Here is a 22,833-nt window from a genome sequence, read left to right as displayed (position 1 = left end):
TGCTAAGAACCTCTGTTTGTTTTTTTTTAAGTAAAGTTCATTGAGTAATAACACAGTTTAAATCAAATGTTTTTATTGTCTTTATGTATTTTGGCCATAATGGAGTGCTGCTGCGCTCTCTTTTTATATATCCTATTCAGTTTCTGCAGCTTGCTCCTGTTCACATTTAGGATGTGCTGGTCAGTTCTTTTTACATATTACTATAGGAGGTGGTAACTGCCTCCTGTTTGACCTTGCACTTCCCCCATTTAACCAGCAGGTGATGTATAGTCTATTCTACCAGCCCATTTAAATTGTAGGTGTTTCAGCCCAGAAGTGACATGTTCTGTCCAGAGTTATAGGCTTGTAGCCCAAGACAGGCATGTAGGCAGAGTAGTACCCATCAGATGGGAGGTCACCTTGCAGCGGTTGATGGGCACACGTTTTGGCCAATTTATGCGCTAAGAACCTCCGTTTTTGTAAGTAAAGTTCATTGAGTAATAACACAGTTTAAATCAAACGTTTTTATTGTCTTTATGCATTTTGGCCATAATGGAGTGCTGCTGCTTCCCTATCTATCTATCTATCTATCTATCTATCTATCTATCTATCTATCTATCTATCTATCTAATGCATACATACACACACAGCTCTGGCAAAAAATTAGGAGACCACTGCACAGTTTTCTAAAAATCCTCATCTCTACATGTCTGACTTCCATTCCAGTGTCAGTTGAATTCCAACCAAAGTCCACCTCATTCTACTTAATGTGCTTCTGATTAGGTGATCACCTGAACCAAATCTTATGGAATGAGGGAAAGTATAAAAAACACTGCTGTGGTCTTCACAATCCTCTTGCAATAGGACAAGCTGGATGGCAAAACAAGTGCTAGGAATAGCCCAAAAGTAATTTGAATAAAAAAATAACTTTTAACCATGCCAAAGGAGCTGAAAAGAAAAGTCTTGAGTGAGGAAAAGGGCTCAATTCTGGCTTTATTAGCAGAGGGATACAGTGAGCGTCATGTTGCCTCCATCCTTAAAATTTACCATTACAACAAGGTCAAGCAGCAGACATTGGTGAGAGCAAAGCTACAGACCGGCAGAGGGCAAAAGTGACTTTCCACTGACCGGGATGACCGTCATCTTATTCTAATGTCACTCAGCAACCGCAGGATGACATCAAATGACCTACAAAAGGAATGGCAAATGGCAGCTGGGGTGAAGTGCACGGCAAGAACAGTTCGTAACTGGCTCCTAGAGGCAGGCCTCAAGTCATGTAAAGCTAGAAAAAAGCCTTTCATCAATGTGAAGCAAAGGAGAGCCCGGCTGAAGTTTGCCAAAGACCATAAGGATTGTACCATAAAGGACTGGAGTAAGGTAATCTTCTCTGATGAGTCTAATTTTCAGCTTTGCCCAACACCTGGTCGTCTAATGGTTAGACAGAGATCTGGAGAGGCATACAAGCCACAGTGTCTTGCACCCACTGTGAAATTTGGTGGAGGATCGGTGATGATCTGGGGATGCTTCAGCAAGGCTGGAATTGGGCAGTTTTATCTTTACGAAGGACGTATGAATCAAGCCGCATACAAGGATATCCTTGAAAAACACTTGCTTCCTTCTGCTCAGGCAATGTTCCCCAACTCTGAGGACTGTTTTTTCCAGCAGGACAATGCCCCATGCCACACAGCTAGGTCAATCAATGTGTGGATGAAGGAGCACCACATCAAGACCCTGTCATGGCCAGCCCAATCTCCAGACCTGAACCCCATTGAAAACCTCTGGAATGTAATCAAGAGGAAGATGGATAGTCACAAGCCATCAAACAAAGAACTACTTACATTTTTGTGCCAGGAGTGGCATAAGGTCACCCAAAAGCAGTGTGAAAGACTGGTGGAAAGCAGCCAAGAAGCATGAAAGCTGTGATTAAAAATCATGGTTATTCCACCAAATATTGATTTCTGAACTCTTCCTGAGTTAAAACATGAGTATTGTTGTTTCTAAATGAATAAGCGCTTGATTTCTTTGCATTATTTGAGGTCTGAAAGCACTGTTTCTTTTTTATTATTTTGACGATTTCTCATTTGCTGCAAATAAATACAAACTTTTTAGCTTTGAATTTCGGAGACATGTTGTCAGTAGTTTACAGAATAAAACAACAATGTACATTTTACTCAAAATATACCTATAAAGAGAAAAATCAGAGAAAATGAAAATTTTGCAGTGGTCTTAATTTTTGCCAGAGAACCATTTTTTTTATACATTTAAATTACAAAAATATTTATTTACAAGATGTCTTCAGCATTAACAGTATGTTGTATCATGGCACAAGCCCTTTAATATGTTTGTGCCGTTTTGTGACTGAATCATTAAAAATACCGAAAATATGATGGATCCCTTTTGGCTGTCATGGCTCCACTATGGACAGAAGCCATGACACTCGTGAGAACAGAGTCTTATTGATTTAAGTCCTGCCAAGTGTCTGTAGCATTTTTCTGCCCTCATTTGCAGTTCTGCTTTGAGCTGGAGTAGTCTAGTTGCTAATATCCTTGACTGTTGGACAGCCAGATTGGTGTTGTGCTGAAAACTAAACCACATTTTTAATATAAGTATTCAGTTGTTTGAAAGGATGCCTATACAGTTATAATTGAAGATAAGGCTGTTGTCCATTAACCAGATATACTGGCTAACCCCAGGATAGGTGATAAATGTTTGATCGCTAGAGATCTGACCAAAGGGATCCCCACTGATATTGAAAACAACGGTCCCAAAGTCTCCTGTGTGAATGGAGTGGTAGTGAGCCTGTGCGACCACTGCTCTATTCACTGTCTATAGGACTAGTGGTCACACATGCTCCTACCACTCCATTCAAAACTGAAACTTTGGGCTCCATGTTCTCAGCATTGGTGGAGATCTCTGCAGCCAGACCCCTAATGTCCATACATTTATCAAATAATTTTTAGGTAAGTGAAAAATTTATTTTATAGCTGCCTTTTATGTTAATAGCTGAAAGTATGTATCTTAAAGGGTTAATCCCATCTTCTATATTCAGGAGAGGAGTGCATCACTCACTAGCCTCCTAGACTTCTTTATTGTTGGGGAACAGGTGCTACTCATCGTTTGACAGTTCACGTCATAAGCGCAGCACAGCTAGCACAAACTGTGCTGTCCCAATGATACTATATGCGGCAGTTTCACTCTGCATTATTGGAGTCAGGAGCAAGCCTCACTGCAGTGCCTTCCAAGCTTAATATGAAAGAGCTTGCAAGCACTGCTCATAGTCTGCCACCACTGCTATAGACCGGTGGTCGGTCTCTTTGGCAACGTTTAGTATATAATAAAATAAAGCAAAGATATTAAGAGAACGGCCAAAAAAATAATAATGCCTAAACGGCAAGGTTCTTTCTTTTTTTCAAGCACTTTGCAACTTTACTCCTTTTAGAAAATGAGAATAAGAGGATTTTGGGTACTTAATGTAAAAGCTCTTTCTCAGCGTCTTCATTGGAGGACACAAGAGACCATGGGTGTATGCTGCTGCCACTATAAAAAAGTTAGCTCCTCCTCAGCAAGGTACACCCCCCTGCTGACACAAGTGCTAAACGGTTAGGCTATGTACACACATCTTGGTTTTTTGATGTGCTTTTTTATGCAGATTTACAGCTGCATTTTAAAGTTACCAGAAAAGTCTTATGAGATTCCAGAATCTCATGCACACATCTTGGGTTTTTTTGATCAGGATTTTGTGCTTTGCATGTTTTTTTTGCAAAATAGATAATGTCCCTTCTTTCAGCGTTTTTTCACCCATTGGAAGTAATGGGTGGTTAAAAAAACGCACCAAAAAGCAGGTGTCAGGTTTTTCAGCGTTTTTTGTACCAATACCAGAATGAGGTTTTTTTTTTCGTTGAACTTCATGTACATGCATAAAGAGACAAAAGGACAGTGAAAAAAACACAGCAAAAACGCACCAAAAAACAAGCAAAAAAGCAAGAAAAATCCTGAACAAACCTCCTGGCAAGAGATCAGATTTTGCTGAAAAAAAAAAAAAACGCAGCAAAAACGCAATGTGTGAACATAGCCTTAATGAAAAAGCAGTAGGAGAAACTAATAACTTGAACATGGGCAAAAAAGGAGGGTACTGTGTCCCCCAATGAAGGCTCCAAGAAAGAGATTTCATGGTAAGTACTCAAAATCCTATTTTCTCTATCGTTTCATTGGGGGAGACCGTGGGACGTCCTAAAGCAGTTCCAATGGTGGGAAAAAGGAGATGGAAACACGCCCAGACAGGTTTATGCCCGGTTGACTGCCGCTAGCAGAACTTTGAGAAGGTATGCATGGAAGACCAGGTGGTCGCCTTGCATATCTGCGTCGCAGAGGCTTGATGGCGAACGGCCCAGGAATGAGCCTTGACCCCGGGCGGGGGCTGTCTGTCTTGAGCCCAATAGGCTTCCAGGATGGCAGAGTGGACCCATTGACGATCGTGGTATTGGAAGCCGGAAGACCTCTGCGATGACCTTCGGGAATCACAAACGAGTCCGAGCGTTTGAAAGATGCTGTTCTGGAAAGATAGAGACACAGATCCTTGACAAGATCCAATTTGTGAACAGAATTCTCCCGAGGATGGAGATGGACAGAAGAATGGGGGAAAGATGTCCTTGTTAAGATGGAAGGGATAAACTACCTATGGGAGAAAAAGTGGTGCTGCGCCCAGTTTCTGTCCTGATGGAGGATGAGGATGGGTGAACCACAGGATAGAGCCGCCAGCTCTGAAACGCGTCTGATGGAGGTGATAGCCACCAGGAAGGTGACCTTCCAGGACAGCAAGGAGAGCGAAACATCCAAAATGGGCTCGAAGGGGGAATCTTGAAGAGCGGTCAGGACCAGATTGAGGTCCACGGGTCTAAGGGAGGGCGATAGGGGGAATGGAATGAGCGACTCCCTGTAAGAAAATCCTGACCTGAGAGCGTGAAGCTAGGTTCCTCTGAAACAGGATTGAAAGGGCAGAGACCTCACCCTTAAGGCAGCTGAGAGACAGGCCAGACTCAGTCTGACTGAAGAAAGGACAAGATGGACGGGAGAGACAGACATGGAAGCTGCTGGTTCGATTCGCACCAGCGGAAAAAAAGCTTGCCATGTGCGATGGTAGACGTGGGAGGAAGAGAGCTTCCTCGCTTTGATCATGGTCTGTAAACCTGGGGTCAGAGAAGCCTGTGTCTTTCATGACTGCAGCTTCAACAGCCATGCTGTTAAATTGAGAGACTGTGAATTCTGGTGGAAGAGGGGACCCTGGGAAAGGAGATCTGGATGATCCGGAAGCTTCCATGGAACGTCTGCAATGAGATTGACGACTTCTGCATACCATTGTTTTCTGGGTTCAGTCTGGAGTCACGAGGATGACCAGTATTCCCTCTGCCTTGATTTTCTTGATGAGTCTGGAAATCAGCGGCAGGGGCGGAAAAAGATATTGAAGGTGAAACTGAGATCATGGAAAAACCAGGGCATCAGAGCCAATCGCGATTGAGTCGCAAGATCTGGACACGAAGCATGGAACCTTGTTGTTCATCCTGGACACCATCAGGTCGACGTGAGGCGTGCCCCACCTTTGACAGATTTAGCTGAAAACCAACGGGTTCAGAGACCACTTGCCAGAGGAGAGGCCTTAGCGACTTAGGATGTCGGCTGCCCAGTTGTCCTCTCCTGGAATGTGAACCGCTGATATCGCCGTCACTCTGTGATTGGGCCATGCTAGGATCCGAGAGACTTCTACCATGACTGATCTGTTTCGCATGCTGCCCTGGTGATTGATTGTATGCAATGGCCGTGGTATTGTCAGACTGGATGCACACCATACGGCCCACTAGTAGGTCCTGCCAGTGCTGGAGAGCGAAAAAGATGGCTCGGAGTTCTAGGATGTTGATGAGAAGTGAGGACCGTCGAGTGTTCCAGTGGCCCTGGATCGTGAACTGGAGAAACACTGCTCCCCAGCCCAGAAAACTGGCATCTGTCATCACGATCTACCAGTGCAGTGGGAGAAAGGATCACAGGCGGCGGGCGAGGGGAGATAGGCGCCACCAGGCATGCGACTTCCGTACTTGTGGAGGAAGGATAGGGTGATCCAAGGAGGAGAGTTCTTCTTGTCCCAACGCGATAGAAACACAAGCTGAAGAGGGCGAATGAGAAACTGAGCGAAGGAGACTGCTTTCATAGTGGCAAACATCTTGCCCATTACTCTCCTACGGCTCATAGTGGGCAGGGCAATGGGCAACTGAGAGCGAATCCCGATGACAAGGAGACCTTTTCTTCGGCAGATGGACCCTGACACACGCTGTATCAAAAAGCATGCCTAAGAAAATTAGACTCTGGGCTCGGATTAGAGAGGACTTTGCCGTGTTGATGGGTAAGCCCAGACGAGACAGCATGTCGAGCGTTACTTGGAGACTCACAGCAGTCCCGGTAGGACAAAGCTTTAATCAGAAGATCGTCCAGGTAGGAGAGAACTAGAATTCACCTGTGGCGAAGGAGGGCCATAACAGCCGCCATGACCTTCATGAAGATTCTGGGGGTCGACACTAAACTGAAGGGGAGCGCCGTGAATTGAAAGTTTGAGTCCTGAACTGCAAAGCGGAGGAACCTTTCATGTGCCTCTCAGATTGGGATATGGAGGTAGGCATCTTGAATGTCCACCTAACAGAGCAACTTTGCGGGCTCCATGGAGACAATAACTGAATGGAGGGATTCCATCTTGAAGCGGCGGATTCTTACATGCTTGTTTAGGAATTTGAGGTCCACAATCGGGCGGACAGTCATCCATTTTTGGGACCACAAAAAAAGTTTGAGTAGAAACCTGAAAAGTGATTTTGGCAGGGAACGGTATCTTTTCCTTCCTGTAGCATCTGAGATGATCTGATCTAGCCTGGATCCAAACAGACGTTGACACTGGAAGGGTAGGCTGGTGAGGGATTTTTTTGTATGCCGTGTGCACAATCCAACCCTTGAGCCATAGGACTCTGCGAATGGCCACAATGTTGCTGAAGGCATGCACTGAGCAGCCTACAGCATCCAGAGATGCAGTAAAAAGATATATTCACTCATGGGCAATTTGTTCCGCGAGATCCGCTAGTTGTTTAGGTGGGGCCCCTGAAAGTATGACTTGACAAAGGAGCTTAGCCCAGGTGGAGATTGATTTGGAGATCCAAGTGGAGGAAAAGGCGGGGCAGAGTGATGCTCCTGTGGCCTTGAAGACAGACTTGGCTACGGACTCGACTCGCCTTGTTAAAGGATACTGTGTGCTCCATGGTAGGGGAGTCCTGATCCCTGACGTTGAGGGTCTGATTGATGGCTAGAATCAGACTGTCTATCACATCCCACAGCTTGGAAACTTGATCATAATCAAGGTCCGAGTCAGACTCTGAGTGGATGTTGGACCCCTGAGCTGTATGGGGTCCTGGAGAGGGGGAGGCAGAGGCCATCATGGAGGATGTGGATGGTGAGTGAGATCCAGAGGAGGAGCAGTGAGTCCGATTTCTTGGTTCTGGTGCTCTATCTGCCATGATAGAATGCATAGGAGGGCTGACTGCTGACCTAAGGGCGGTTTCCTCTGACAAGAAGAACAGGCAAAATGAAGTACAATGGGGGAATGGGTTGGAACAGGTCTCCCTAGAGGTAGACATTGCCACTGGAGGGGGTGGGGGTTGCTGAAGAGTGCTAGCCTGTTCACCGCAAGGCAGAGCTTATCTGGTCCTGAGAGGTAGTCCTGTTCCTGTGGATTCCCAGGTCAGCCCGCAGAGGAGACGGTGTGTAACGGACGGCGTCATGCAGGAAGATGGCGCCGAGCAGAGGAGGTGGTGGAGTCCGAGAGATCGCGCTGGGAATGCAGATCCAAGTCGGCTACCCCGAAGAAGGAGCAATCCGATTGTCTGCCGAGTGAGGGCGTGGCCAGGAGAAGACATACAGAGAAAGCCCGTACAATGGTCAGGGAGAAGTAGGTCATAGATTAAACGGATCGACCAGGAAAGGGGGTCAGGGTGTCGGAAGACCGCTGGAAGGCACGCCCTGTCGCAACCTGAAATAAAAAGGCCCTGCGGTAATAAACCCCCCCCCCAAAAAAAAAAAAACTTGATGAGGAAGGTGCCTCAGCGGAAAAGGAGGAAGATGAGCCCTGTCATCAGTATTCCTTCCAGAAGTAGAGGCCCAGAGGAGAACTGTGGGGGGAACCTGTGCAGGGAATTAGTGTTGTGCCCTGGGTAGTTAGACCAGGAGCCCCATATATAATTTTTTTTCTTCCTCTTCTGTTGTCTTTGTGATGGAAAGGGATTTTAGGGAGAGAAGAGAGTACCTGGTCCAGACACTGTCCCGACTTCTTCACAGAGTGGAAAACAGTTTTCAGGAGCTCCATGTGGAAGGGTGGGGTTCACTGCTGTGTCGTTATGGTGGCGGAGCAGGCTGGGTATAGGTGACAAAGGACTGTCCTCTGGCCACCCCGAGACACTCTTGATATGTTAGGAGACTATGGTCCTGTTGCGCAGACACAAGAGGCTATGATGTGGCTCTTTTCCACACTTGTCTCGGTCTCTAGGTGGGAAAACAGGGTGACTGTTAAACCCTGTTGCCCGTAGTCACAAGCTGAGCCTGAAAGGGAACAGATTAATAAAAACACAACTAGGTCCTAAGGTAGAAATGGGTCTGAGCAGACCCTTGTCTCCGTCCTACTGACACTAAGCTAAAACAGACGAGTTTTGTGCCAGTTGGGGGGTGTACCCTGCTGAGGAGGAGCTAACTTTTTTTTGCCTGATGTCTGCCTCCTAGTGGCAGCTGCATACACCCATGGCCTCCTGTGTTCCCCAATGAAGCGATAGAGAAAACCTTTTATCCTCGTATAACCTAATCATTTGTGTGTATAGCTGCAGAGGTGGCTAGTGAGGTCACAAATAGCGCACCATCAGGTGATCTTAATAGCCACTAGGAATTGTAGATCTATTCAGTAACCTAATCTTGTGTGCACATTAGGTTTCTTGTTGTAATTAAAACTTTTGTCTTATTTTGGTTGCAGGTCCTGAGTTTGGAGCTGAGAAAAACTGTATCTATATTGGAATGGCAACAGAAGACTTGGATGTCTCTGAGTTGATAGAAACTATTGCCGTCATGGGCCGAGAGATTGAAGAAAACTCAAAGGTATAATCATTTATACAGTTTATTCTACAGCGTTTCTCCAACCATATAATGTTAGACTTTCCGGAAGATGTAATGACAGCTTACATTCTTATCTTACACCCAGGGCAATAATGTGAAGGCTTAGCCTTGCCTTAAAGGGATATTATAAAGTAATGTATTTCTACACTAAGCAATCGCTTTATAAAGGGAGGGTATTGTGTGCTGGAACCTCCATCATTGTGACAATAAAAGGGCAGCAACATTAAGTGCTGAATTTCCATCATTGATGTTCATCCCCTGGCCACCCTGTGTAGGGAACTGTAACAGTCATCCCATTAATATCTTTTTCATATGTAGAGATTTTTTTTTTCTCAGGATCCTAAAGGAGAACACCTACTGATCATAAAGTGATGACATGTCCACTTGATGAATTGGGAATACCGCTTTAAATACCTATCAGATTCTGATTTTGAGCAACCTGATGCTTTCTTTAGCATTTCCAAAGTTAAAATTAAACTTCTGCATATTCATGCCGCTTTCCATATCTGTAGTTTGCAGGATAATGACAGAGGGGCAATTACAGAAACTTTACAGTGGTGTTTGAAAGTTAATCAACACTTCAGAATTTTTCACATTTCTGCATAAATTTGAGAAAAGCTACATCATATTTTCACACAAGACCTAAAAGTAAATAAAAAAGAATATAAAACAACTTATCAAAATATTAGATTTTAGAATTTTTTAGAAATTATCCAGTCACATTTCTGTGAGTGGTAAAAGTATGTGAACCTTTAGGATTAACAGATAATTTTGAAGGTGAAATTAGTTTTTTTTTTGTTTTTTTTTAAATCACCTGTTTTATTTAAAGAACATGGATCTATCAAAATCTGATTTTCGTAACACTTTTGTGTAAGTGTATCATGGCACGAAAAAAGTGTTAACTAAATACTCTGTTATTTACATGTACTATTACTATATACTGATTTACTTATTATAGGGTATATGCTCCTTTTGTTTTTTGGGAATTTTGTCTGTGAAATGGCCACAGTGTGAATGTGCTCCTACACATTGCATGTATACCAACTTAATGCTCCAGCTAATTTCTTTGGTTTTGCTAGAGTTTGGACAGTCAGATTGTGTACAAATGGAGCAAATTCAAGACCATCATTACCGTTGATTGACGCATCAGTGGTTCACCAACAAAGATCACTCCAAGAGCGAGGTGTATAATAATCTGCGAGGTTACAAAGGAACCCAAGGTAACCTCTAAGGAACTAAAGGCCTCTCTCTCGTTACTTCATTTTAATGTTCATTGGTCCACCATAAGAAGGACACTGAACAGCAATGATAAACATGGCAGCATTGCAAGGAGAAAGCCGCAGCTCTCCAAAAAACATTATTGCTTGTCTGCAGTTTGCGAACTATCAACTGGATGGGAACACAATAAAGCTTTTTATTTTTTATATAAAGTATTCTGTTTGGAGAAGGAGAAAAGCCCTGCACTACAGCATAAAAACTTCATACCATCTGTGAAACACGGTGGTGGTAGTATCATGGTTTGGGCCTGTTTTCCTGCATCTGGGTCAGCTAGATTGCCATCATTGGTGGAGCAATGAATTCTGAATTATACCAGAAAATTCTATAGAAAAATGTCAGGACATCTGTCAGTGAGCTGAATCTCAAGAGAACGTGGATCATGCAGCAAGACAATGACTAAAAACTTACAAGTCGTTATACAAAGGAATGGTTAAAGAAGAATAAAGTTAAAGTTTGGGAATGGCCAAGTCAATGTTCTGACCTCAATCCTATAGAAATGTTGTGGAAGGACCTGAAGCAAGCAGCTCATTGGAGAAAACCCACCCATCCCACAGTTGAAGCGGTTTTGTAGGGAGGAATGGGCTAGAATTCCTCCAAGCTGATGTGCAGGACTAATCAACAATTACTGGAAACGTTTAGATGCAGTTATTGCTGCAAAAGGGGGTCACACCAGATACTGAGAGCAAAGGTTCACATAATTTAGCTATTCAGACATGTGATTTGGACCATTTTCCTCATTTACAAAATGACAGTATAACATTTTTGCTTCCTTTTATTTGGTTCTCTTTATTGACTCCAAGTACTTTGTCTGAAAACTTGATGTAGTTTTAGGTCAAATTTATGAAGAAATATGGAACTTTCAAGCACCACTGTACATCGTAATTGCATCATTTTCACTCTTCCTATTTTGCATCCATTTGTGCAGCTCCTTGAAAATATGACTGAAGTAGTCAGGAAAGGTATTCTGGAAGCTGAAGTCCAACTTCAGAAGGCCAATGAGGAGCGGCTTATGGAGGAGGTAAGATGAAGGCCGTATTGAATGGTCACTGGCCTCCACAGTATATCGGATGTTTCCTCACCATACCTGTGCCAAATGTTTGCTTGTTTGCAGGGAGTTTTACGGCAGATCCCTCTGGTCGGGTCAGTTCTTAATTGGCTTTCTCCTGTTCAAGCAACACCAAAGGGGAGAACATTCAACTTGACTGCAGGTGAGCTAATGGGAATTGCTTCTTTACCAAGCTGACACTTTATAATTTACACTGAATGCTTGGAAGATGTCTAATACTGATGATGATAGGTATAATTGTACACTGCATCTGCGCACTTAGCCAGTAGTATATATTGAGAGCTTTCCCGATGTATACTGTAACATTGCCGAAGCTGACCATTCACAAGATGGAGACCAAAAGTGTGTTTTTTCGGCCTCAGTCTAGCCGGTATACACCGGCATATTGTTAGTTTTAAGGACCACTTCAGGGATTTTTTTATTTGCCACTTCGTTAGGTGTCCTGTGTGTAAGTGTATTGAAACTAGTAAGACACTTACCAATGGCTGTCTTCTCCCGGGTTTCGCACCTCGAGATTGCATCTGTAATCTCCTGGATCACTGTGTGGAGTGGTGGTTTTTCCCTCAATGTAAGGGCTCGCTCATATGAGCTAGAAGTGTCGCTTCTGAGTCAATTGGATCGATGGTAATGACACTCGGCTCAAGCTCTAATCAGAGTTTGAGCCAAGTGTAAGTTTACTGTGATCCGATTTTCTCGTATCAGAGACTAATATCACAGGTGCGGAGAACTTAATTTCTCCATCTTCTCCATTGTCTGGTTCTACATAAATTGGACTGCACTGGAATGACATCCGAGTGCAGTCCGATGTTTTACATGCACCCATAGACTTGTATGGATACACGTGATCCAATTTTTAGGAACCACTTGCAGCATGCTGCAACTTTTTTTTTTTTTTTGCTTTCCTCATGGCCAAAATTGTTGGCACCCATAAAAATGTTCCAGAAAATGAAGTATTTCTCCCAGAAAATTATTGCAATTACACATGTTTTGTTATACACACGTTGCAAACCACCCAGCAGGTTACAAACGCAGTCACTAGGGTTTCGCAATGGACCAAAGTGCTGCTGAAATTGGGAGAAGACTGCGACCAGTGAGTATGTTACTACCTTCATGACACTTACACACACAATCCCTAACAAAGTGAAAATCAATGGAGTGTTCTTTTAATTGTTTAGGAATGTCCAGCAGACTGCATTTTCCCACGCTGAGGGCTATTACAAAGAAATGTATACCACGCTGTATATGTTTTTTTTACAATGGGTCCTTATGATGCACAGATGTTTCAGCATCCATCCTGACTGTGGGCATTGTTGGGGGGTGCATACCTCCTGAGCGTATGCGCCCGACAGTGTCACAAATGCAATATGTACCTAGCATTATAGTCATACCAACCCAACTTGAAATCTCAATTTTATTTTTTTTAGTTCAGTTGCATTGTGATGGGCAGGCACGATGATGTAATGTGTCTAAGTCTAACTGAAAGTAGTAAAGACACCCTTAATGTCCTTACTATGGTGAAATGGGCATTTGTAATCGACCGATCTCAGACCCTATTAACACTGTAAGGAGGAATGAAATTGTAACTTTGTGTCTTCTTGATTTTTAGGATCATTAGAATCAACAGAAACAACATATATGTCCAAGGCACAGGCGAATGAATCAAGTCCTCCCTCAACGCCAACCCTGGGACATGCAAAGAGACATCCAGGTACTATATGAAGATGTCTTATTGATGCGCTGTCCCCTTGGCAACATTTACTGTAACTAGAATCCTCAAGGAAAGGTCAGAACTACACACATCTGGTCTGTTTGGACATATCCATTGGATATGTCCACATGAGATCCACTACGTATTTTGTTGCAGAAATGTAAATTTGCCACATATAAGTAGATTTTTGGTACTCACTGTAAAATCGATGTTTCTCATAGTCTTCATTTGGGGGACACAGAACCATGGGATAGTCTGCTGCATTGTCTCCTCCCCAGCAGACTATACCTCGCCAGCTGGAATCAGGCTTCCTCAGTTTTGTGAGAAAGCAGTAGGGAGGAGAAAAGAATTAAGGTAAAAAGAAACATAACTACACGCCCAACCGGGCAACCAAGGGTTGTAACTGTGTCCCCCAATGAAGACTACGAAGATACAGTGAGTACCAAAAATCTACTTTTCTCATTTGTCTCATTGGAGGACACAAAACCATGGGACGTCCTAAAGCTGTTTCTGGGGTGGGAAACAATTAAATATCATACTGTTACCACCTAGTCTTCCACTGTAACTCAAGCAGACGTCTGGGCTCACTGTCGCCTGCAGTATCTTCCTACCAAGACTCACAGCTGCTGAGGCAAAAGTGAGGACCCTGTAAAACGTAGAAAATGTATGCACTGATGCCCAAGCTGTTGCTGTACAGAGCTGCAAAGCCGATGCCTGGTAACCAACCGCCCAGAAAGCTCCCACCGCTCGTTGGAGGGTGAGTCATAATCCTAAATCGGGCCACCCTGGCCTTAGCCCGATAGGCCTGGATAATAGCAGTCTTGATCCAGCGAGAAATGGTTGCTTTAGAAGCAGCCTGATCCCTAGAAGGCCCCTCTGGTATAATAAACAAGGAATCAGAACACCTGAATGAGGCAATGGCCGATAAATAGTACCTTTATGGCTCCAACCTGTACGGAGCCTTCTCAATAGGACGATTGTGCTTGACAAACGGAAGGTAAAATGGCCTTCATTAAGGTGAAAACTTGAGACCACCTTCAGGAGAAAAGACTGAACCGGCCTCAACACTCCCTTATCCTGATGATGAATGAGGTAAGGGGTGCGACAAGACAGAGCTGCAAGCTCCGAGACTCTCCTAATATAACCATCACTTCTAAGGAAAACTGCCTTATAAGAAAGAAAAAGTGTTGCGATCTCTCCAATAGGTTCAAGGCGGACACTGAAGGGCCTCCAAAACAAGATTCAGGTCCCGATGATCTAAAGGAGTCCGATAGGGTGGCCTAATGTGCGCTGCCCCCTGGAGAGAAGTCTTAACTTGGGGTTTAGATGCCAAATCCCTCTGAAACAGAATAGCCAGGGCAGACATCTGAGCCTTGATGGGAGTTAAGCGCCAGCCCTGCATCCAATCTGGACTGTAAGAAGGAGAGCAGTGCTGGCAAGTAAAAACACATTGGCGAAGTATTGATACTCACACCAATGAAATAAGCCCTCCAAGTCCAATGGTAGACTTGCAAGGAGGATAACTTCCTAGCTCAAATCCTAGTCTGGATGACTGATTCAGACAGACCTGCTTCCTCAAAATCTCGGCTTCAACACCATCAAATTGAGCACGCGTAAATTCGGATGGAAGAATGGACACCCTGGGATACAAGGTCTGGAAGAGTCCAAGGGACATTCGCCAGGAGTTTCATAACCTCCCAATATCAAGCCCTCTGAGCCTAGTCTGGAGCAATGAGAATGACTGAAACACCGTCTGCCCTGATCTTTGAGCAGTCTGGGTAGAGGTGGAAAGAGGTAAGGCAGAGTTAACTGGCACCAAGAGATTGCCAGGGGGTCTACTGCGATCACCTGAGGGGGTCCCTTGTGGTTTAGTCTGGATGCCAATCGATCGACATTCGGTGTACCCCACCGCCAACAAACCTGCCTGAACAGCTCTGGGTGAAGAGCTCACTCTCCTGCGGGTAGCTGTTGGCGATTTAAAAAGTCTGCCTCCCAGTTGTCTACTCCTGGTATATGAACTGCCTAGATTAGAGGAACCTTGTCCTCTCCCCACTACAAAAGCCCTGCGACCTCTGCCATGGCAGATGGGCTGTGTGCCCCTTTGGTGATATGATATAAGCCACAGCCGTGGCATTGCCTGATTGAATCCTGATTGGCAGTCCTCACACTTAGTGCTGACAATGTAAAAGAGCCAGATGAATAGCTCTGAGCTCTAGCACGTTGATTGGGAGAAGTCTCTCCTGACTGATCCACACACCTTGGACCTTCAAGTGATTAAAGATTGCTTCCCAGCTGGAAAGGCTGGCATCTGTGGTGAGCAACTGCCAGTAAATGGGACAAAAAGAGAGACCCCGAGTTAACAGGGGCGACGTTATCCACCACCTGAGAGACTGGCGACAGCGAAGGGGGAGACAAATAGGCCGATCCAGGGACTATATTGACCTATCGCTACAAGCTGGAAACGTGTTCTGTAGAGGCCTTGACCGAAATTGAGCAAACCACACTACCTCAAACTTTGCCACAATCTTTCCTAGGATTTTCATACAAAATCGAAGAGAATGCCTGCCTGGACGCTTCAAAGTTCTGATGGAACTTCTCCTCTGGAAGGAATGCTGATGCTTCAACAGTGTCTAACATCATTCCCAGAAACCGTAGCTGTTGTGTCGGAACCAAAATAGACTTTGTCCCTTTGACATTCCAACCGAATCGCTTCGTAGCCTGTAGAACGATCTGCAGCCTCTCTAGATTCTGAGCAAAGGATGGTGCTTTCACAACAATATTATTCAGATAGTGGAAAACAATTATCCCCCTGGACAGTAGCAGTGCCATAACCGGGGCCAGGATCTTTGTGAAAGAATCAGCTGTGATCCCCTGCTGTAATGTCTGTATACTCTTTTGCTTCCTCCCCTGCCTAGGAGATGTGGTATGATCAGACCATGTTCCTGTACGGTCAGACACAGCCATTACACAGTACACAGCAGGGGCACATTTATAAGATTATCTCGGCACAGGAACATTTTATTTAAACATGTCCAATTGTGGAAATTATTATTATTCCAAGATCTATTGATTAAAATCAACTTTGTTCTTGGGAAAATCCCTGTAATGAATTGGCACATCTTTCAGCTTTTCTAAACCACAAGGAATGTATGCCAGTCGGGGGACTGGTGTACATTTCTGTTGTAATTTTGTGCCACAAATTTGATGAATCTGTTGGCTGCACATGGCCACGCACCCTGTTCCCACTTTGCAAAAAACGGAGCAGATAGCTGGGACTGGCGTAAAATGAGGTAAAAGTTGCTACATTTTTGCACAACTACGAGTTGCACATAAATTTTAGAACTTTTTAGACTTCAAAATTCTGGTGAAAAGGGTCTAATGAATCAGGGCCTTAGTCTTCGGACTCCTTCAGATGGCTGTAATTTCTGTCATTGTGCGGTCCTTGTGATTGTTTTACACGGATCCATGGTCCATGTGAAAAAAAATCGCAGCATGTACCGGTCTGGGCTGATTTCTGGCATGTCAATTAAAGGCTTGTCTGAGCCCACCGAGCCAATCACGTCCGCAAATTGCACAATGGCTGTCTGAACCCGCTCTTAATATGTTTGGCCAAACCTGGTGTGCATGGCAATTGTGTAATATTGTTAGATGGCTTTGATTTCACATCTATGTGATGCAGAGCTTACACTGATTATTTTTCTGCATGCTCTTGTGGCTCTAACAGGTCAAAAGTTGTTCAAAAGACTGTCCCGAAACTCTGATGCGATGAGCGAGACAAGTTCAATAAGTCACCTGGAAGAAGTGGAAAACCTTGAGGTTGTACCCACCCCAGAACCTCAGCTCTGCAGCCCCACTGAGGCCCCCACTCCATCCGTGGAGTCGCACAGCGAAGGATCCAACGAGGCTGAAGCTCTGGACATTAAGACAGTGGAGTCTGAGAGTCTAAGATAAAGGCGAGCCTTTTCTTCTTCACCCTCGACCCACCATGAACTCTCTTCAGCTGTAAGGGTGTTTACTGATTTGAAATGTGAACAGTGCCACGCAATCTTACAGTAGAAATACTGTACTAAATTATTATCCTGTCTGCACAAATAATCTAAATTAAAACAAGCTTTTCCTTTTTTTTTTTCCACTGTAGGGAGAGGTTACGTCATAAAACTACTATTTTTTACCATTGGTAACTTGAGTTTACTGCACTTCTTATAATTTTGAGAGTTGGATTTTATAATCAAGCCTTTTATTTCCTAATGAATAGTTGCAGAGTTTGTTCTTATTGTTTTTGTCTTAAAATGAAACCATGTAAATATAAGAAATATCTCACCCATAGCTGACTAATTAGAAATGGTATCCTAATGCCTCTGCACATTGCCTTCTGAGGCTTGCTATTTGCACAGTCTATGTATTTTTAATGAACGGTTCAGTTAGTTTTTCAGGTTCAGAAATAGAAGCGTTGGGAAAATGATATATCCATTTAAGATCCTGGCCTCACACAAGGAAAAATGGAAAGGGCAAGTCCAGTGTAACACTTATGGAAGTTCAAGTTGTTCACTCATTCTTTCCCAAAAAAATATATATGCCTTCCCACCTGCTTGTTTTCCCTAAATCTCCATCCCCCTTCTTTGATTGACTGCTCTGGCTTCATAGAGAAGGGAGGAAATAGATGGAAAACAAGGAGTTGGGAAGGTGTATATATATGATTGGCTCCGCCATGGGTCACTGGCCGCCTGTACTTGGTTTGAACAGTCATCCTGTGCTGACAGAGTCCCTTTAAAAGTCTCATAGTAACCTATAATGACCACACTCCCATGTATTAAACAACCATCCAGACAACGTCTTATAGATCAAGGCCTTTTTCAAGTGTGAAAAATCTAGGGCTCCTGCCATAATATTTTCTGTTTTCTTCCATTTTGATTTTTATGACAAGGATGCCATAGAGCTCTTGCGTCCCACCAAGCTTACATTAATTCCTTGTGGTTTTCTTCCACTATTCATGAAGTTTGGATTACATGACTACTCCAATGGCTTTCACACAATGTTTAATTTTGTGTAATCTGTGCATTTAGAACTGATCTAGTTTATTTTTTGTGACTTTCTATTAAAAAAAACAACCCAAACTGTCTCTGAAGAAAAAAATCTGGAAGCTGATCGGTTGCAAGAGGCAACTGCTACATTATTCCCTTCCACTGGTTGTGATCGATCGTCTCAAGTGCATTTTTTGGAGGAATTAAAATAATACTTTTCCATGTCTCAAGCGCACGGATACATAAGGGAATGTGACTTTTCTCATTAAAGAACAGAATGACTGTTCAAACCAAGTACAGGCGCTCTGTGCACCCTGGGTGTGGCTAAACATTTAAGTGCACCTTACCACCTCCTTGTTTTCATTCTGTGTCCCCAACCGCCCTCTCTATTTTGAGTGACAGTTCTGTCTTGATCGAGCCATATAAAGGTAGAGCTAGAGGTAAAACAAGGAGGTGGGAAGGTGGTTTGAACTGTTTGGCCATGGCAAGGGTACACCAACCTTCTGACTTGGTTTGAACAGTCATTCTGTGCTGTCAGGCTCCCTTTACCCTCTAAGAAAGTGTGGCTTAAAGGGTTAGTCTAGCTTCATTTCCAGAGTGAGAGATGAACAGTCTCCTGTGCACTGTTCTATTCTAATGAATTACAGGTGCACAATACCCACAGGTTACACATGCAGCGGTAGACATCACAAGGCCTGATTGGGAAGTGAACAGAGCCTGACCAACTCTTTTAGCAATATTTATATGATTTGAGACTTGCAACTATTATTTTACATAAATCCAGTCACACGTGCCAATATTGGCTGTGGCTACAAACTTATTGTGCCAATGGCTATTTCTCCAAGTTAATCATCTTGCAAGCGTAGCTGACCATGCCTGTTTGCTTCAATGCAGAGAGTGGAAATAGACTTCTGCTGGACTCTTCAGGCAGCATTTTACATCAATAATAAAAGAATGTGGCAATTAGAGAAGGGTGAACCCGAACAGACATGTTTGCCATTTGTACTGGACAGTCACTGTCTGGGGCTGAACGCCGAACACCGAACACCATCTTTCTCTGGAAGTCAGTCGCAGTGTTCAAAAGTTCTGGGGGTAAAGAGAGAGAGTTTTTTTTTGTTCTCACAGTTAGGGCAAGCTTTAATTTCACTGAGATTCTGGTTGAAGTTTGAGTAGTGTTCTGGTACCTGAACCCAAACTTACACAGGTCTGCCCATCCCGAGTAGCAATCCATCTTGTCATGAAATCAGGAATCTGCAGTTTGGCCAACTTTGGCCTTGGCCTAAGGATGGGTCTCTTGAACTGAAGTGAAGAGCCTCATAGGCATATATGAGGCCGTCCAGTTCTGGGCGAGAGATCCACCCCTTGTTCCTGTCTAGGAGCACTGATGTGTGAACCCGGCCCTAGCCTCATGAATTCCATCTCTGTACATTGCTATGAATGCCGAAATCTCAAGAATCAAATTATAATATGGATTTTACATGCCCAGTCTGACCCTAAGTGAACCGATTTTCTTAATGTTAACTGGATCCATTCATGTTTGTCCTGATGCCGGTAATGTATGAAGAAAATACTGAGACAACAATCTTCTGGGCAGCATTTGCAAACTAAAAACCAAGAGTACAGGCCATCTTTCTATTCTATGTGTATGATCGATTCCTGGTTCTGGCTTACAAACACTATGCAGAATAGTGTGAATGAGGTCTGTAAGGCCCCATCCAAACATTATATATGGGCAGGTTCACACTTGTTCTAATAACTGCAAGCAAATGTAATGTTCAAAACGGAGCACCCAGTAAGATACACACCGGTCTGTGTAATACATATTATCCAGGGCTTTTCACCAATTGCACATGTCTGTAGGTAGGCACATGTATTCTCACAACGCATTGCTACACCCTAGTGGCATAGTCACGCTCACATTATTTATTCCGGATGTTATGGTTTTTGCACTTCATACAATAATTGCTTGTAAGTGGGTTATTCTCAGATTCATTGCTAAATACTTTACTCCTGAAGTTCATATTGTCCACTAAACCTTATAGGGACTGTCCACACGTAACTTTTTTCTTTGGTTCCATAGGTTTGTGTGATGTAATGAAAGGAAAAACAAAAACCTAAAAAACAACAACCCAAAATCGCTTACTCTAGTGCTGCCTCTCCACTGATACCCCAGTCATTTTTACCATGGCGGTAGCTGTGACATTACTGCTAAGCCCAGTGATTGGCTGCAGTGCTCAAGGGTTGTAGTCATGACTGCGGCTAAGGTTTATTTTGTTAATTTTATGCAAAGCAAGCCTATGGAATAAGAAAAGATAAACGTGGACAACTCCTTTAATAATAATCAACTATTAAATTGTCCAGAGAAATTAGTCATTGCAAGACCTGAAGGATAAATTCCCCCTATTAAACCAGCCTGTATTCCTTTACTGTAACAAGCTATGTAATATGGTTATGTATAATGGGCTGCTGATAAACCAGGCTCCCATTATCAGTCCTTCTACATGGAAAGAATTACCAAAATAGAAGTGATGTGAGATCAGGAGAAAAATCTGATTTCATACTAGACATGGTGCCGTCCACGGGTTAGGTCTGGTATTAGTGGCTAAGCCCAATTCATGACTAGAGCGGAGCTTTATCACCATATCCATCCCCTTTTCTTCTCATCTTATGCAACTCCTGCATAATACAGATGTGTGAATGCTCTTGGGATCTGTTCACATTTAATTCTTTTGTTAACTTAACCAAATGGCCACGCTGAACATATTAGTGGGCATGCACTCGGCCTACGCCTAAAGGCTGTCCTTTTGAATACAGCGGGCTGGTATGTGACAGTAGAAGCAGTGGCCGATAAGCTTTTCTATACAATAGGACACTGTCTAGTGTGTTAAACATCACAAGCTACACACTTTAAATCCGCACGGAGGATTTGGTTTTAGGACACGTTATCCATGCGATTGCAGACACTTACTTGTGGTGCTCATTTTACATCCCCAACATGTCAATTTTTGAAGTTGATCAGTGGCAAAATGTTCTCTTATAGCGGCATGATACGGACTACTCCAGACTAGTGATGAGCGAGTATGCTCAGGCGAGCACCAAATATTTACAGCTGCTCGGTGATATGTTTGAATCGCTCCCGTGTGCATGATTTGCAACTGTTTGACAGCTTTAATATATGTGAGGAATGTGTAAGAAATTGACAGCTTTAATACATGTAAGGAATGTCTAACAGTCGAAAATCATGCACACGGAATGATTCAAAATAACACCGAGCAGCTGTGACTACTCGGTGCTCGGCCCGAGCATACTCGGCGAAAGGGTTAACAAAACATACTCGCTCATCACTACTCCAGACATATACTGCCCAAGGAATCCAAAAACGAAATGTGAGCAGGCCCTGACATTCTCTTCACTTGTTTATTAAAGAAGTTGTCCACTACTAGGACAACCCCTACGCTTGGCCCCGATAAAATAAAAAAGCTTATATTCTCCTCCTGTGCCGGAGCTTTTTCTGTGGTGGCGGTACTCGCTCTCCCTGAGGCTCTCGTGCGGTGTTGTGACCCTGCGCTGGCATCCCTGCCTCCTGTCGAATTGAACATGAGGAAGTCAGAGATCAGCTACAGGCTGGACTTCCGCTTCACGTTCAATTCGACAGAAGGCGCGGACTGTGACGCCAGCGCTGATGGGGCGCCGGTGTCAAACACCGCAGGAGAGCGAGTGCCGACCTCGTGGGAACAGCGCTGGAGGCGAGTATAGGCTTTTTTATTTTATCGGGGCCAAGCATGGGGTATGAGAAGGAGTTGTCCTAGTAGTGAACAACCCCTTTAAAGCCTTTCTGCCACCACAACTTTACCAAGTGCAGCTTGATGATTCAGTGCTAATAAAGTCAAGTCTTCCTCCTATTTATTTCACTATTTACTGGTGCAATGAAGTCTACAATAAATGTTCCTTTTGGGGTAAATTTCACTCTGTAAAATAATAATACAAATTTTTACTGTTTTTATAAATATATATGAGATTGTGGTCTACGATTTACCTATGTTTGTTGGATTTATGCTTAATGTTTAATTAAAGTGAAGATTTTCATCTGTGGGTTAACACGGATACCTATGCCAAGTGCTGAGCTTGTATCACGCTTCATGCGTCCGATTATTTATTTTTTTAAAGATTCATATTCGCCAACCCAAACCGGTACAAACGCAATTATGAGGACTCATCATTTGTGCTGGAGAGGAGATGCTCCTGTGCGGTGATGGGGGGGGGTGGGTGGGTGTGTGTGTGTGTGTGTGTGTGTGTGTGTGTGTGTGTGTGTGTGTGTGTGTGTGTGTGTGTGTGTGTGTGTGTGTGTGTGTGTGTGTGTGTGTGTGTGTGTGTGTGTGTGTGTGTGTGTGTCAGAGCTGTGTTTTTATTTCTTTTTTTTTCTTTGTGGACTGAGTTCAATGCCAGCCATCGAGTGTCCATTTTTTTTCTTTAGTGGGCAGGAGAAGCTTGGAATTTTCTTTTCCCATGCTAGAAAACAATTTACCAATAATTAATTTTTTTTTTCCTCATTCAAAAAAAAAGGGAAAAAAAAGTAGATTTTTTTAAGCTTCTATCAA

The 22,833-nt window shown here is 43.6% G+C and overlaps 1 protein-coding gene across 1 annotated transcript in view; it reads left to right on the top strand.

Moving 5' to 3' along the window:
* PDXDC1 (pyridoxal dependent decarboxylase domain containing 1) overlaps positions 1-22,345 on the top strand; it is a 97,772-nt gene extending 75,427 nt beyond the window's left edge. Inside the window, exons 19-23 of the mRNA XM_073647665.1 lie at positions 9,023-9,144; positions 11,366-11,458; positions 11,552-11,648; positions 13,113-13,214; positions 16,939-22,345. Coding sequence (XP_073503766.1) covers positions 9,023-9,144; positions 11,366-11,458; positions 11,552-11,648; positions 13,113-13,214; positions 16,939-17,165 — 641 coding nt within the window. The 3' untranslated portion in view covers positions 17,166-22,345. The remainder of the gene's footprint in view (positions 1-9,022; positions 9,145-11,365; positions 11,459-11,551; positions 11,649-13,112; positions 13,215-16,938) is intronic.
* Positions 22,346-22,833: the final 488 nt, after the last annotated feature.

The sequence above is a fragment of the Phyllobates terribilis genome, unplaced genomic scaffold (assembly GCF_046119375.1).
Source record: "Phyllobates terribilis strain yellow unplaced genomic scaffold, ASM4611937v1 Scaffold_9__5_contigs__length_417890890, whole genome shotgun sequence".
NCBI classification, from domain to species: Eukaryota; Metazoa; Chordata; class Amphibia; order Anura; family Dendrobatidae; genus Phyllobates; species Phyllobates terribilis.
The sequence above is the reverse complement of the archived record's forward strand: the minus strand, read 5'-3'. Positions and strand labels throughout refer to the sequence as shown.